At 39.9% G+C, this 11,524-nt stretch overlaps 1 protein-coding gene across 16 annotated transcripts in view; it reads left to right on the top strand.

Annotated features, from left to right (window-relative positions):
- The first annotated feature begins 231 nt into the window (after positions 1-231).
- The window catches only part of MTF2 (metal response element binding transcription factor 2), a 58,954-nt gene continuing 47,661 nt past the window's right edge, over positions 232-11,524 (top strand). For all 16 annotated transcript variants that reach the window (XR_012417628.1, XR_012417645.1, XM_074001500.1 and 13 more), the window contains exon 1: positions 232-483. Coding sequence is in view for 4 of the 16 variants with exons in the window: in XM_005542710.5 (XP_005542767.1) it covers positions 479-483 (5 nt within the window). In the remaining 12 variants the exon portion in view is untranslated. The remainder of the gene's footprint in view (positions 484-11,524) is intronic.

Below are 11,524 nucleotides of genomic sequence, written 5' to 3'. Positions count from 1 at the left end.
TAACAGACCCAGCCAGCCGCCGATCAGAAGCACAGCGCTCACTATTGTGTTAGCCCGGGCGGCGGAAGGACTGAGCCTCACTGCAACGTTAAAGAGTCCTTCTTTGTTCAGCCCCAGCCGGGGACGCAGGACGCGGTGTTCCTCCGCGCTCGCCGCGCAGTCCCTGCCCCCCCGCGGCTTTGGAGAGCTGCCATTCGGCACCGGAGTCGCTCCGCGCTCCCAGAATGCACCGGCAGTCCGCGGGAAACCAAAATGGCGAGGGGCTGTATTGAAGTGGGCTGTGTTTGAGGCCAGTGTAAGAAAGCTCATTCTACCCCCAACCCTCGTCTCCAAAGACCTCGGTTTGTGCGTGCATATGTGCCAGGTACCCGGTGGGGCAGGTGCCCAGTAAGTGCTCGGACTCGCAGGGGAAGCGCCCACGGGGACGGATTGGTTGTTTTTTCCTGTATGAAGCGGTTGGCACCACTGAAGTGACCGAATGAGGTGAGAGACCTTGGCCTGGGAACAGACTCTTCCGGAGGAGATGGGGGTGGGGGAGAAGGAGGAAGAAAGGAAGCATGTATAAAAGGGAAAGATGGAGGACCAAGGTGGGGGTGGGGGCTCCTGTATGTGGGTGCCTTTGCATTTATGTGTATATTGAAAAGAATGGATGAAGAGGAGTAGTCAGTTGAGTGTTGGAGAAAATAGGGACTAAAGGAGCAAGTAGGTCGTTGGGGGAGTCTGTTGGAGGAAGATGAAACGTTGAGACGGGGAAGCTGTGTTTGGAGGGCAGGAAGGAACCTGGGGGCGGGAGACGGTTGGAGGGGCAGGATGAACCTGGTGACGAGGGAGTGGGGAGCCGAGAGGAGTAGCCGTTGGGAAATGGGGGCTGAGGGAAATGTGGGGAGCAGAGTGGAGGGTTGCCTGGGACCTTAGCAGTGCGCACAGGGAAGTAGCAGCTTGGAATCGGAGGGTGGTGAAATTGTATGGAATTGGAGTAAAGGGGTTCGAGTGTAGGTGCTGGTAAGGATAAGGGGAACACACTGAAGTGGAGGTGGAAGCACAACCTGAAAGCTTAAAGGGAAGAGGTGGAAGGGAAAGTGAGATGGGGGAGAGCTGGGTACCTTATATTTGGAACTCACCGAAAATCTGAGGCCTTTCTTCTGTTTAATTAAACCTAACTCATACAATCTACAACTAGGATGTAGATTTGTATTGTATTCTTACCACTGAGGTAATTACGGCTTAAGGAATTTTAACTAATTTGCCAAGATTTGTTAACATATTTCGGTAGTGCCAGAACTCTAACTCTGACTGTGTTTTACAATCTGGTGTCCTTGGTTGCTTGAATTTTTCTTTGGAAGCAATTAGAGGGAACAGATGGATTTATCGGGGTGATCCGACAAACAGCAAGGGTTTGTGAACAATGGGAAAAGGCTTGTGGAATGTTACTCTATTCTTTAAAACATTTAACTTTGGTTAAAGATAGAAACCATGTAACACTAACTTAAATGTGAAAACCTAGCTAGGCCTGTGTGTAATACATAGGAAAGCACCATGTGAGGTCAGTACAGAGCTAGAAATATGTAAATAGTACCTGATTTAATTTGACTCCAGAACCTCCGGTGGTAATAGTAGTTACTTTCTCCTTCAGGTCGATTCCATGTGACCCTGCTGTATACCTAGCCTACAAGGTGGTTTCAATTTCCATGCTTTCATTCTCTCTTGGGAATTCCTTTTTTTTTTTTTTTGTCGGTAAATTTCAAAGATAGTTGAATGTAGAAGTAGTTAATGTGGATAAAATGTAATTAAATTCATTATAACCTTTTTAAGGTTTGAAAGTGCTTTAAAGGGAGTTGTTTTGACTGATGGCTTTAAGTGCCCGATAGTTTAGTTATAACTTGAGAGGGAATACAAAATGACTGTTGTTTTTCCAGATTCCTAAATATAAAAATGTATTTGAATTCACATTTTAAAATTAGTTCACCTGCAGTTTTTTAAAGTGCTAAAACTGTTCTAAGTATTTGAATTAAGAACGCACCTGCTTCCTGATACTACATTTATAATGTTAGTGGGTATTAACGGAAATGTGTGACTATCAGGATGAAATGCACACACAGTTTTAGAACTAGTTGTACAGAAATCATCTTGTTAAGCCTTTTTTCTAGATGACACAATTATATTTAATAGTTCTTTAAATTATCCCCGTTTCCTCAAAGCTCTGTTGGGAAAGACATTTTATTCTGTGTATTTTACTGTGGGTCATTAACTCTTTGATTTCATGGATTATAAATATTCCTTTTTGTGGGATCTTTTAAGGATAATTTGCTTTAATCATTTTTCAGCATAATCTTTACATCTGACTTGAAGAAACTGAGGAGTTGCTGTGACCAACATCTGTAGCTTGATGGTTCTGAAAGTAAAACTTAACTGCTGTTTTAGTTAGTCTACACTTTCATGAACGATCTTTGATGGCTAATATGTTTGTACTTTGTTTTCCCTGTTCTTCAGGAAAATTTGTTTATTGCTGTGAAATCCAGTATAACAATCCTAAATTGGAATGTAAAAGTTTCCCTGTGGATATTTCTTAGGTATTAGAGTGCTATCTAGTAGAAATTTCTCCAGTGATGGCAGTGTTCTATATCTGCTGTATCCAGTACAGTAGCCAGTAGCCACATGTGGGTATTGAACACTAGAAATGTTAACTAGTGAGACTAAGAACTGAATTTATAATTTAATTCATTAAAACTAAAATTTAAATGGCCATATGTAGCAGTGCTATTGTAATGGACAGCACAGTATTAGCGGTTATTGCATCCATGTATTGAGGAATTGTTACCTTCATTAACCATGGAAACCACAGGAATCCAAGGATGAGGAACTGCCGTAGAACTGAGGAAGTTCAGATTCTTTTTGTACATTTAAGATGAAGTATTCATTTTTACCATATACCATGTCTTCTGTCATATTTCTGTTTTCGTATAACATTGCAATAGAATAATGAAAGATAGTGACCTCTCTAGTCTTTTTAAAATATAAGATTCTGATTCCTGTGTCAAAAAACAACAAAAGATGGATATTAGGAATGTTTTGTTGTTTAAAAAAATTACTTTGTTTTTACACTTAGTTAAAAAAAACTTAAGGAATATTTCAAACATAATACAAAGTGAGCAGAATAGAATAATGAACTTTTATGTATCCATTCTTTTTTTTTTTTTTTTTTTTGTAAAAAGAGACAGGGTCTTCCTCTGGCACCCAGGCTGGAGTGAAATGGTGCTATCATAACTCACTGTAGCCTCAAACTCCTGGGCTGAAGTGATCCTCCTGCCTTAGCCTGCCAAGTAGTTAGGACTACAGGTGCACACCACCACACCTGGCAAATTTTTAGTTTTTTTTGTAGAGATGGGATCTTACTGTGTTGCCCAGGCTGGTCATGAACTTCTGGCCTCTAGCAGTCCTCCTGCTGTGGCCTCCCAAAGTGTTGGGATTGAGCCACTGCGCCCAGCCCATTGTTTTTATTATTTTCAAAAGTTTTATTTTTAGGTAAAGTGTATATTGAAATGCACAAATCTTAACTGTACAGTTTTTAAATAAGTTTTATTGAGATATAATTTATATACTATAGTTGTATGTACATAATTGACATGCAACCTTTGAAAGTGTACAGTTGAGTGGTTTTTTTAGTATACTCACATGTGCAACCATCACCACTACCTAATTTCAGAACATTTTCATCACCCCAAAAAGAAAATCTTAATCCATTAACAGTCACTCCCCTTCACCCCTCCCCTATCTTCTGGCAACCACTAATTTACTTTCTGTGTCTATAGATTTGCCTGTTCTGGACATTTCATATAAATGGAGTAGTACAATATGTGGCCTTTTATGTCTGGCTTCCTTCATTTAGCATAACTGTGTTAGTCCATTCTTGCACTGCTATGAAGCAATACCTGAGACTGGGTAATTTATAAAGAAAATAATTTTGACTGGCTTACGGTTCCACAGGCTATACAGGAAGCATGACTGGGGAGGCCTCAGGAAACTTCCCCTCGGAGTGGCCCTCTTGAAGTGGCCAGAGCAGGAGGATTAGATGGGGGCAATGCCACACACTTTTAAACAACCAGAGAACTCAGTATCATGAGAACAGCAGGGGGGAAAATCTGCCTGCATGATCCAGTCATTTCCCACCAGGGCCTTCCTCCAATGTTGGGGATTACAGTTTGACAGGAGATTGGGCAGGAACACAAAATGCAAACTATATCATTAATGTTTTCAAGGTACAGCCATGTTGTAGCGTTTATAGTCACTTCATATATTTTTAGGACCAAATAATATTTCATTATATGAATATACCTTTTTTGTCTGCTCATCATTGATGGACATTTGGGTTGTTCCCACTTTTTGACTTTTATAAGTAATGCTTCAGTGATCATTCATGTATAAGGTTTGGGTGAACATGTTTTCGTTTCTCTTGGGTACACATATCTAGGAGTGAAATTGCTGGGTCAGATGATAACTCGGATTAATGTTTTGAGGAACTGCCAAACTGTTTTTCAAAGAGACTGCACCATTCTGCAATCTCACAAGCAATTATCTGCTGAGTGATTATCTCACCAGTTTATCCACATCCTCACTGATACTTGCTATAGTCTGTCTTTTGATTATAACCATTCTAGGGTTTGAATTGGTATTTCATTGTGGTTTTGATTTGCATTTCACTTATGGCTAATTATATTGAGGATCATGTACTTGTTGGCCATTTGTATACCTTTGGAGAACTGTCTATTTAAGTCTTTTACTCATTTAAAAAATGAGGCTTTTTTATTCTTGAGTTGTAAGAGTTTTTCACGTGTTTTGGATACAAGTCTTTTATCAGATATGATTTGCAGACTTTTTTTTTTTCCATCCTGTGGATTGTCTTTTCACTTTCTTGATGGTGTCCTTTTAAGCACAAATGTTTTTAATTTTGCTAAAGTTCAATTTATTCCTTTTTTTTTTTTGCTTATGCTTTTGATACCATATCTAAAGAGCTTTATAGTTTTCGCTTTTACATTTAGTGTCTTTCATCTATTTTGAGTTAATTTTTTATATATGGTGTGAGGTAGGGGTCCAACTTCAGTGTTTTGCATGTGGATACCAGTTTTCTAGTACCATTTGTTCAAAAAACTAATTCTTTCATCATTGACTTGTGTTTGACAATCTTGTCAAAAATAAATTAACCATCCATGTAAAGGTTTGTTCCTGGATCACAGTTTTATTCCATTGATTTATGTGTTTGTACTTAGGACTGTACCATAACATTTTAATTACCATTACTTCATAGTAAGTTTTGAAATTGGGACGTGTGAGTCCTCAAGTTTTTTCTTTTTTAAAAACAATTTGGCTATTCTGGGCTCCTTTCACTTTTCCATGTAAATTTTAGGATTAATCTGTGAGTCTGTGCAAAAAACGCAGCTGGGATTTTGGTAGGTATTGTATTGAATCTATAGATTGATTTGGGAAGACTTGTCATTTTAATATTATTAACATGTATGAACATGGATGCCTTTCCAGTTACATAGATGTTATGTAATTTCTTTCTCTGACATTATGTAGTTTTCATTGTACAATTCTTGAATTTCTTCTGTTAAATTTATTCCTGAGCCAGGCACGGTAGTCCCAGCTACTTAGGAGGCTGAGGCAGGAGGATTGGGTAGGAGGATTGCTTGAGCCCAGGAGTTTGAGACTGCAGTGAACTATGAGAGCTATGATGTGCCACTGCACTCCAGCCTGGGTGACAAAGCAAGGCCCTGTCTCTAAAAATGTAAGTATTAAAAGAAATACTTTGAACATATAGAAACAAAGTAAACCATTTTCCTTGATAAGATAAAGCATCACTTTCTCCTGTCCTCATTTAATTTAAAGTTCTTATCAGTACTTGAACCCCTCTATTGATTCTCATTTCTGAGGATTTTTTGATAGCAGTTAAAGAATTCTCCCATAATCAGGGAGATAGAAGGGTAGTTTGTGAAGCACTTATCTAGTACTAAAAATACTTTTAAAATTTCAAAGCATTGTCATTATAATATAGTTATGGATCCTAATGACATTACCTTTCTTTTTTCTTTTTTTCCTTTTTTTTTTTTGAGATGGAGTCCAGGCAGTGGTGCCATCTCAGCTCACTGCAAGCTCTACCTCCCGGGTTCGTGCCATTCTCCTGCCTCAGTCTCCCGAGTAGCTGGGACTACAGGTGTCCGACACCATGCCCGGCTAATTTTTTTGTATTTTTTAGTAGAGACGGGGTTTTACCATGTTGGCCAGGATGGTCTCGATCTCCTGACCTTGTGATCCGCCTGCCTTGGCCTCCCAAAGTGCTGGGATTATAGGGGTGAGCCACCACACCCTATTATTTTTTTCTTCATTAAAAGAGACAGGGTCTGTCTCTTGCCCAGCCTGGAGTGCAGTGGCATGATCATAGCTCACTGTACCCTCACACTCCCAGGCTCAAGTGATCCTTTCACCTCAGCCTCCTGCGTAGCTAGGACTACAGGTGCCTGCCACCACACCTGGCTGATTTTTAAAATATTCTGTAGCAACGGGGTCTTGGTATGTTGCCCATGCTAGTCTTGGACTCCTGGCCTCAAACAATCCTCCTGCCTTGGCCTCCTTAGGTGCTGGGATTACAGGCATGAGTCACTGGGCCTAGCCAGGGCCAACTTTTAGCGTCCATAGGTTCTATGGGTCATACTGCAAAACTTGAGTATCTGTGGATTTTGGTATCCTCAGGAGGTTCTGTGACCAGTGCCTTGTGGATACCAAGGGACAACTAAATAGCATATACATAAACTAGTAACACAGTCGTTTGTTATTAGTATTGTGTATTGTACCTAATGAGTATATGTGCAAGACTTTATGCTACTGGCAGTGCAGTAGGTTTGTTTTATACCAAGGTCACTGCAAACATGTTGTAAAGCATTGCATTACAGTGGTTACAAAGTCACTGAGTAATAGAAATTTTTCAGCTTCATTATAATCTTATGGGACCACTGTTGTATATGTAATCTGTGGTTGACCAAAATGTTACTGTGTAGCACATGACTATGCTTAGAAGGAAGGATCAGCTATGTAAATAATGAAGGAGGGGGCCGAGCTCATTGGCTTACACCTGTAATCCTAGCACTTTGGAGGCTAAGGTGGGCAGATCGCTTGAGGCCAGGAGTTTGAGACCAGTTGGGCCAACATGGTGAAACCCTGTCTCTACTAAAAACACAAAAAAATTAGCCAGGTGTGGTGGCGCATGTCTGTAATCCCAGCTACTCAGGAGGCTGAGGTTCACTTGAACCCAGGAGGCGGAGGCTGCAGTGAGCCGAGATTGCACCACTGCACTCTAGCCTGGGTGACAGAGTGAGACTCTGTCTCAAAAAAAAAAAAAAAAAGATGAGGAAGAAGGGCAATTTTGGTAGTAGGTACAATATGTATGAATGCCTTGGGTGGGAAAGATCTTGGTTTGTGAATAATCGATAGATAGCCCCAGGTGAATCTTGAGATGCAAAGACATATTCCTATGGGAGAAGAAAACAAATATATTGTATTTGACTTGTAGCATTATCAGCCTAGTAATTATGTTAGTTTCCCAGTTCTGTTGGTGTTTGAAGAACTATTTATAAAGTCCTTTTGTATTTGTCTATATGAGACTCTTAAATACAGAGCTTTGAAAATGTATACTACAGTCAGCTGTCTTTGAACTTCTTCTTGTGTCAAAATTGGGCAGACAGCTACAGGTTGAATATCCCTTATTTGAAATGCTTGGGACCAGAAGGGTTTTGGATTTTAGACTTTTTCAGATTTTGGAAATTTGCATATACAAATGAGATGTCTTGGGGATGAGACCCAAGTTTAAACAGAAAATTAATTTATGTTTCATATACACGTTGTATGCTTAGTCTAAAGCTTGTTTTTTCCTTGGGGACACTGAATAAACTGTTGTGCCACTTGCGTTTTGACTACAACCTGTCACGAGGTCAGATGTGGAATTTTCCACATGGGGTCGATGCTTAGAAAGTTTCAGATTTTGAAGCATTTCAGATTTTGGACTTTTAGAATAGGGATGCTCAACTTGTTTTGGTATCTGAGGACACTTAACAACCAAGTTGAACCATCTGTAGAAATGCATCATTTCATCACTGGTGGATGACTTCAGTTAGACCTATAAAAATGCCTTAGTGGCAAAATATACTGTGGACAAGAGGCTGGATAATGGCAGTGAATGGCCTGATTTCACCATTTGCTAAGTCTGAAAATATTCTTGGCCTTCCCCACAGTATGTGACCTTGGTTCGTAATTGGGACCCAAAAGTGACAAATATCTAGAATAACTTTGTCTCAGAAATAGTATCACTTAACTGGGGTTTACCATAGTAGAGCCAAGCATTACCTATCTTTCTTTACAACTTTAAGGAAGTAATTTTACTTCTGAGTTCCACATTTTTCATTTGTTAAACAGTAGTCTTCCCTTCCTATTTTATGGCATTATTGGGAGGAGAAAATTAGATATGAATGCTTTTGAGAAAGTTAAACGGTATAGTAAGATGAAGATATTTTCAAGCTCTTGTGATCCATGTACTCTACTACCTACCAAAGATCCAGTTCATACTTTCCTTTGTAGTAGTTGGAACTTTTAAAACTCTAGGGTACAGTTAGTGGCTTGCAGCAAGAGCCCCTCAGTGCTATTATTTCTTTCTCCTTGGTCTTAGGACCAGAGTCTGCAGGATTATAATGAAAACGCTGAACTTTCCAGTTCATCCTTGACTGAATTGTTAGTGGAGGCTCATTTTGTGTAGTGTAATCAACTTTATAAATTCTGGACTCGAACATGAATGTATATACCTGTACTTAATTCACATTTTTCTGTGTTTTTTATGTGTATTATTGGCCTTGTTGGTTTTGGTGTTTTAAGTCTGTAGTTAACCTTTCTTTGTTATTCATTGTATATGTGAGATAATATCAAGGATTCCTTTTACACAAATAATTTAGATGGCTTTGGATATTGTGATGTAAAGATTTTACCGATTGTCATATTGGCTTTAAAAGAAATCAGGTATATTTTTGAAATCTATTACTGTTTCTAAATGTTTGGTATTTGCCATTTTCAAAATACTTGATATATTTGACAGTGTCATTTACAATTTTTTTTTTGAAATGGAATCTCACTTTCTTGCCCAGGCGTGAATGCAGTGATGCGATCTCAGCTCACTGCAACCTCTGCCTCCTGGGTTCAAGCAGTTCTTGTGTCTCAGCCACCCAAGTAGCTGGGATTACAGCTGTGTGCCAACGTGCCTGGCTAATTTTTGTGTTTTTTGGTAGAGATGGGGTTTCACCACATTGGCCAGGCTGGTATGGAACTCCTGACCTCAAGCGATCTGCCTGCCTCGGCCTACCAGTGTGGAGTGCTGGGATTACAGGCATGAGCCACCATACCCGACCTCATTTACAATTTTTTAAAAAAAACTTAAGATCTGTATTTTTTATAGTTTATAAAAGTATTTTTGTGATCACAGAAATACATGCTTTTGGTAGAAACACAAACATACAAAGGTGTTCTATAAAACTGACTTTTTATCATACATTTTAAGATATTTAAAAAATATTTTCTGTAATTTCATGAAGAGTACTAAAGCCACACTCACTGAAATTGTAAACACCTGTGTTCATTGTCTGACCTGTTAGGTGGTTAAGCTATTTTTAATTCTAGGGGGCTCAGGCTGAACTTGAGGTTGGGGAGGAGAATTTGCCTCTGCTTTTAGTTGCAATTTTCAAATGAGGTGAAATTAAGTACAATTTGTAAGGCTTTTTTGGCTTTTTAATTCTAGATAAATACATAAATAAATTTGGGGCTCTGTGTAATAGAATATGTGCTTTTATAGGATAGTGATATTTGCTTGATAAATGGAGGATTTACTTACTAGTATGTGTATTGATAAATACGGACTTTGATTAGTGTATTCAAGAGAGATTTTTAAGTCCCTACTTTATGCCATACCTTGAAAAGTTTTAGAGTTCCAGTGATGAGCAAAATGTTTATTTTCAATTGTAATTCAAAATGCACGTTCCACTTGTTTACATGGAGTTATTAGACTGTAAATTTCTAGAAATTGATTCTGCCTTAAAAAAAAAAAAAGAGAGAGAGATGGAGCCTCTCGAGTGCAGTGATGCAATCACAGCTCTCATAGTTCACTGTATCACTGTAGCTTTCGTACTCCTGGGCCCAGGCTATTGTCACACTTCAGCCTCCCAAGTAGTTGGGACTACACGCTCTCACCACTATGCCTGGCTTAATTTTTTCATTGTTTTAGAGATTGTGTGTGTGTGTGGGGGGTCTTGTTATGATGCCCAGGCTGGTCTTGAACTCCTAGCCTCAAGCGATATTCCTGTCTTAGCCTCCAAAGTATTAATAGCTTGATTGTACTTCTTTTTTTTTTTTCTTTTTAAAGATGGAGTCTCACTGTATCACCCAGGCTGGAGTGCAGTGGCGCGATCTTGGCTTACTGCAACCTGTGCCTCCCGGGTTCAAGCGATTCTCCTGCCTTAGCCTCCAGAGTAGCTGGGATCACAGGTGTGCACCACCACGCCTGCCTAATTTTTTTTTTTTTTTTCAAGATGGAGTTTTGCTCTGTCCCCCAGGCTGGAGTGCGATGGCATGATCTTGGCTCACTGCAAGCTCCACCTCCCGGGTTCATGCCATACTCTTGCCTCAGCCTCCCCAGTAGCTGGGACTACAGTCGCCCGCCACCACACCTGGCTAATTTTTTGTGTTTTTAGTAGAGACGGGGTTTCACCGTGTTAGCCAGAATGGTCTCTATCTCCTGACCTCGTGATCCTCCCGCCTCGGCCTCCCAAAGTGCTGGGATTATAGGTGTGAGCCACCATACCTGGCCAATTTTTGTATTTTTAGTAGAGATGGGCGTTTCTCCATGTTGGCCAGGTGGGTCTCGAACTCCTGACCTCAGGTGATCTGCCCGCCTTGGCCTCCCAAAGTGTTGGGATTACACGCGTGAGCCACCGTGGCTGGCCAATTTTTGTATTTTTAGTAGAGATGGGGATTTCTCTATGCTGGCCAGGCAGGTCTCAAACTCCTGACCTAAGGTGATCTGCCTGCCTTGGCCTCCCAAAGTGCTGGGATTAGAGGCATGAGCCACCGCGCCTGACTGATTGTACTTTTAATATATCTTTTACACAGAAGATTCAGGTTTAATCATCAGTTTATGAAAGTAAGAGAGTAGGATTGTTGGAATGTGAATATTCTTGGTTACGTTATTTTTGCCCCTAAAACTTTTTTGACCTTTTTGAGGAGCTGAACTTTTAGAATCAGCTAAACTCAGCCTATTAGACCTCACTTCTAAACCCCATGCAGTCTGGCGTTTGAAGTCAGTACTCATATGTGACATTTGAATCGTTATATTCAATAAACAGTTTTTATTACTCATTTTACTTAATCTGTCTGGTACATCTGGTATACTACTACTTAGTTGTATTTTCTCATTTTTTGGGTAATATTTTACTCTCTGGGT

This window comes from Macaca fascicularis, chromosome 1 (genome assembly GCF_037993035.2).
Source record: "Macaca fascicularis isolate 582-1 chromosome 1, T2T-MFA8v1.1".
In the NCBI taxonomy this organism is placed as follows: domain Eukaryota; kingdom Metazoa; phylum Chordata; class Mammalia; order Primates; family Cercopithecidae; genus Macaca; species Macaca fascicularis.
The sequence above is the reverse complement of the archived record's forward strand: the minus strand, read 5'-3'. Positions and strand labels throughout refer to the sequence as shown.